Source organism: Mya arenaria, chromosome 9 (assembly GCF_026914265.1).
Source record: "Mya arenaria isolate MELC-2E11 chromosome 9, ASM2691426v1".
NCBI classification, from domain to species: Eukaryota; Metazoa; Mollusca; class Bivalvia; order Myida; family Myidae; genus Mya; species Mya arenaria.
Genome location: NC_069130.1, coordinates 51242301 through 51248035, shown reverse-complemented (window position 1 = coordinate 51248035; position 5735 = coordinate 51242301). Strand labels below are relative to the sequence as shown.

At 35.2% G+C, this 5735-nt stretch overlaps 1 protein-coding gene and 1 pseudogene across 1 annotated transcript; one reads left to right on the top strand and one right to left on the bottom strand.

The window, feature by feature from the left end:
- Positions 1 to 1024: 1024 nt before the first annotated feature.
- On the top strand, positions 1025 to 3066 carry LOC128246158 (uncharacterized). Its single transcript, XM_052964347.1, has 2 exons — positions 1025 to 1103; positions 1543 to 3066. The coding sequence occupies exons 1-2, from the start codon at positions 1025 to 1027 to the stop codon at positions 2775 to 2777; spliced, it is 1314 nt and encodes a 437-aa protein (XP_052820307.1). The 3' UTR covers positions 2778 to 3066.
- LOC128246157 (uncharacterized) lies at positions 2907 to 5526 on the bottom strand (annotated as a pseudogene).
- Positions 5527 to 5735: the final 209 nt, after the last annotated feature.

Below are 5735 nucleotides of genomic sequence, written 5' to 3'. Positions count from 1 at the left end.
ATTCCTATTAATCAGTAATCAATTTATTACCTATATATTCCTACTTTAACCATTATTTGTTTTGATAACTAATTTAAGCCTGAAACGTTTGTTGAAAACATGTTCTTAATAAAATGTACAGCATCTTCGATCAGCATCAGAGAAAAAAATATTTGAAATGTCTTTGTTCATTGCATACGACGTAATGGAATCATGTCCATATAAGTCATATGTTCTGAATAAAATCGACAGAAATAACTAAAGTTCGGAGGAGTTATTCGTTTCAGACATAATTTAGAGATTTTAATAGTCGAAACAACTGCAGAAAAAACTATTTAGTAAACACATCAGGTTGCCAGGAAAAGACACCTCAATAGAAAATATGTAAGTTATATGTGGTTTAGTTCGTGTTTTGGTATGTGTACGCAGCTACATTATTTGCTAAAATATTTTTTGTGCAAAAGTTTGCATCGTTGACCAACATTCGGTCAGAAACCAGGTCGCTCAGCCTTCATTGTTATGATGCGGGCCCTGATAGCGCGTGCATTTGTAATACAAAAAAACGGTCATAAACGGCACGTGAATTTACTGAATAATGCACGTTTTAAAACACCACGATAACGGATCGAAAACACACATTTTATGCAATAATACGTATTTATAATATTCTTGACATTGAAAAGATAGACAATAAACATATACATAAGGAACTATTTTATCTGTTCATTCATTGTCTATAAAATTAGGTTACGATAGCTGTTCTAATTAGCGACTTTAGCGGGTTATCTGCCCCAAATCCCACTATAGGTGGCGCTGCTGTCGAGTAGGTCCTTTATCCGGGTATCCTCGGATCTTATCAATTCATCCACGCCATTGTTGTTTACCCAAGCGTTTGACAGTTATACATTGAAAGTGATTAATCATGCCTGAAACAACTTGTGTTGTACCATTTTGTTCACGAAAAGGACGTCATAAGTTTCCGAAGGACAAAGCCCGACGAGATGCATGGGTGCACGCAATTAAAAGGGGAAAATCGAAGTTCGAAATGTGGTCACCTACGAAGTACTCGTATATCTGTGAGAATCATTTCACGGGAGATGATTACCACTCTGAGACGTATTCTGGTGAGAATAATGCGTTTGTATATGTTTTAATTCATTATAAATATAAAAGATTTCAATGCAAATAAAAAATAGCAGCCCTAATTTGCGCACTTACCATATATACAATATACATGTCAAGGAACTAAATCAGTAAATGTACAGTGCAGTCCGTATGTGTATCTTTCGAATCTGTTCTTAATGGCTCTCAGTTATTTTCCGCATACCAGAATTTTGTCAGATTATGTAGTGACTCTGCAACCCCCTCTCCCTGTTTTCTCATTTCCCCTTTTATCCTCCTGTAATGTGGGTGGGGGGGGGGGTAAAACAATAAACTTGTGCAAAACCCCCACCCAAACCCCACCTGTGCAAGACTTACTTAGAAATCATAACTATTTTTTTAATCATAAATGGTGATTATGATTTTGATATTTAATATTTCTATTTCTTTTTTACATTTCAGGGGTTGAACGACAGAAAAAGGCTCTCCGAAAAACCGCCGTTCCAAGTGTGTTTTCTTGGACATGCCAAGACACATTGCAGAAGAAGAGGGCACGCAAGGACAGATGTCTCTCTCGAGATGCTAGAAAGAGGAAGCTATTCCACGACATTTCGAATATCAGTGAAGAGCCACAGCCAGAGTTTATTGCTCAGAAGTTAGAAATTGTTTCAGATGATTTGGATGTTGGGGCAGTTGAGGAAGTAATTCCAATGGACACTGAAACTGTATCTGAAGTTGAAACTGATGTGCAAGGGATACCTTCATATGTAGATGCTGTGGTTCAGACACCAAAACAACCAGCATTTTCTATTTATAACTTTGAACATGATTCAGCAGCAGTTCATTTTTATACTGGACTTGAAAATTATTTGAAATTTATGTTTGTTTTGAGTACACTTGGACCAGCAGCATATCATCTGAACTATATATATCACTCTGTTATTAGTGTGACTGTGCCTGACCAATTTTTAATTGTGTTAATGAAACTTAGGCGACACACAACAAGCTTTGAACTGTCTAGAATGTTCAGTGTTGCTGAAAGTGTAATTTCAAACATATTCATTACATGGGTTCTCTTCATGGAGAAACAGTGGAGGGAACTCAACATCTGGCCGAGCCAAGAACTTGTTAAGCACTTTGCTCCAAGCAGTTTCAAAAGAAACTACCCAAACACACGTGTTATAGTAGATGGAACAGAATGTCCAATTAAAAAACCTAAAAACCCAACCGCCCAGCAAGCCACTTTTTCAACATATAAAAACAGGAACACTGTCAAAGTACTGATAGGAACTTCACCAGGGGGTTTGGTTTCATATGTGTCACCTTCATACGGAGGCTCAACAAGTGACAGGCAGATTGTGGAGCGTAGCTCATTAGCTAAGATGTGCGATAAAAAAGACAGTATTATGGCCGACAAAGGTTTTAATGTACAGGACATTTTTGCGCCGCATGATGTATTTATTAACATTCCAACATTCTTTAAGAAAAAAAATAGAATGTCCAATGAAACTGTGATAAGAGATCGGAAAATTGCAAGTAAACGGGTGCATGTAGAGAGGATTATTGGACTGGCGAAAACATACAAGATACTGACAGAGCCAATGATAGCAACAGAAACCAAACTCTCATCTGAAATAATTTTTGTGTGTTTTATGCTGTGTAATTTTAGAAATGGCATTGTGCCCTCATATGCCTGAACTTACAAGAATATTTTCACCTTTATATTAAAGCAACACTCTCATTCAAAATCAGAACTTACACATGTATAACAAAAAATGAGTGATAAAGCTTTAACTTCTTATTATATAATGCATTTATAAAAAGTATTAGTAAGTGATACCAAGATCAAAAGATCCTTCAAAAGAACCATAGTTTTCAACATTTATTCAACCTTTTTGGTCTATTAATCTTATTTGGGAGTAAGAGTGCTGCTTTAACATTTACTGTTTATGTTGTGTTTTTTTGTAAATAAATATTTAAATATGCTGATGTTTTCTTTAATGTGTTACTTATGCCAACAAGGTTTTATAAAATAGACACAGTCACATGTCCCTGGTATTAGGTGTACTAAAATTAAATTTAAAATGACAGCATATTGGCCGTCAGGTGAGAATATCGACTCCGCTGATAATAGTACTGGTTTTCACACGATAAATGGTTCTTAATCACGCGTGTCTTGTGCATGGTATTCATTAAAGCAAACATGAATCCGTTTGTCGCTCAAAAGCTCATCAAAGCTTATGCTTCTTATGTATTCTTATGTTGAAGCCGAAGTTTTTTTTAAAATCATTGGATATGACATGAGGTCAAAGTATTTAAACAATCTGTGGCAGGTGTGCACTACAGTGATAATAAAATTTGGGATTTATATGTAACATTGATTTTCATTTATTTACATCAAACACCAGTCGAAGCATAATACTCTTATCATCTTTATACTCGACCCATCTGCTACCTTTCACGTGTTACTGTATAAAGACACCAGTCCTTTCTATTTGATAAACCAGATGAAAAATAATACAAATAAAACATTAAACCATTTTTATTTTACATTCAACTAAGACCTTATACATATATACAGCTAATAAATGGAAACAAGTGTTTCACAATGATACATTGTTCACAAATAGTTTTCAATCAACAAAGTCAGAGTTAAAGCTGCACTCTCAAACTAAAACTTTAAAAAACTGAAATTTATTCTAACAGATTCCAAATAAATGAGATAGAGATACATTCTATTGTGAACTATCTTATAAGACTTATTCTAAGATAAAAGAAATAAAAATATTTCACAACAGTCAATCTGTGAGGGTGCAGCTTTAAGTTGTTATAAAACAGTTCAAAACACTTAAGTTTTATAAAAGTACTTTTCAAGAATTGCGGCTCTGAAATGTGAAGTATTGAACTGGTCAAGCTTGCATATCATGTGTGCAATAAAGTTCTCATTCCGATGAATTCTAGTGAACAAAATATCACTCAAGGTGTATATTACCAAGTCACAAAATTGTCTTTCTGCACAGAACAGCTGACCCTGAATTTGAAAATAATATGGATGCTTAGTACTCAAAGTCATATTTCCATTTGTCTCCTTCAAGTATGGCACAGTGACTGGTGATATCTTTTTGTGTTTAGCACTGAAGGGGCACTTAACTTCAATAAGTAGGTTTTCATCTACAATGCCATCGGGTGATGCACCTAAAAACGGAAGGTTTTTTGATACAAATATCCCACATGGTTTTACTTTGACATTATTTTTGCTTTCATATTGATGGATGGCGTCCTTTTCATACTGAATTCCATGGCGCATTGCTTCTGTAGGTTTTAATCCTTTTCCCCGAACAAAGGACTTTGCCAAGTCATGTAAGTCAGTTCTTTCTGTTGCGGTACACACACGGTGAAAATTAGATGACTTAATTCTTTTCTCTCGTTCTTCAAACCATCGGTCGTTCTTGTTTTGTCCCCTAGTATACATTTCAATATCATCCCTGTCCTTGTCACTTAGTTTGGTTATTTTACATTGTTCCAGGAAATTGTCTTCATGAGATACTTCAAAATAATCATGGTCATTGGAAATTGCACGAATATTGGCTGGGCTAAATGTCTGAAAAAATGGTGTCTTTGATATACCCCTAAAATTCATACAAATATTGTGAAAATAGTCTTGATATCCATCAACTTTACGGAATTTTTGTGGCCGAGGGTCAAAATCTTTAATGTCACAAATATCTGCACCGCCCAAGTTTAAATCTCGAGCCTTAAGGGTGGAACCAGTATGCTTTTTTGCTTTGTGAAATGACTGCAATTTTTCTGTGCATGTTGTCTCAACTTTAAATTCTCCATCTTTAACAAATTTACCTTCGCATCAAACCCGGTACTGGTCCATGTATTCGATGGCCTTCTCCATTGTTATTGGTGCCATTTTAGCATCTGAATTTACATCTCTGTATCCACTAGTCTTGGGCAGGCTCATGTTGAATTCTGGTAGAAGATCTTCTTCCCTGTTGAAATTCTGGTTTCTGTCATATGCCTCCAGTCTGGAAAGATACGAAATTAACTTGTGATACCATATATTGTGTTAAAAATTTCCCCACCCACTGTATTCTGTCGTAAAATACATGTAAACACGAGCATATAATCCGCTAAAAGTCATTGCAATAAAAACACAAAAGTGTTCACATTTCAAAGCTTTATTAACATTACTAAAATGATAAAATCATTTGTTAAACAGCTTAAATTATCAAGATATCGATTTAACAACTAGTTGTCCTCGGGCTACATTTTGACAAGTTTACCTTTCGATTAATTCCTTCTTCCGTCCAGTCAACTTTGCATTGCGTCGCCTTAGCTCCGTTTTAAGCTGGCCTAATGATAAGGTGCAAAAATTTGAAGCCATGTTGCGATATCAATTGAATATTTACAAATTTTATCGGAATTTTATCACCACTGTTATCGATCTGTAATACGGAAGTAAACTAGGGACCTATTCGACAACAGCGCCACCAAACGAGCACCTGACAAGGGCAGATAACCGACTAAAGTCCCCCATTTACCCACCGCTGAGAACAACGAGAGAAAGAAAAAATAGAAAATGCTCATAAATAATCAATTTATTTTAGCAGAAATGTAGATTTAAATAAATGTAAATAAAAGTATTA

Coding starts and splice junctions, on each gene's coding strand:
- LOC128246158 (XM_052964347.1), top strand. CDS start 1,025: ATGTGGTCACCTACGAAGTACTCGTATATCTGTGAGAATCATTTCACG. Junction 1,104..1,542: donor CCACTCTGAGACGTATTCTG/GTGAGAATAATG, acceptor TTTACATTTCAG/GGGTTGAACGACAGAAAAAG.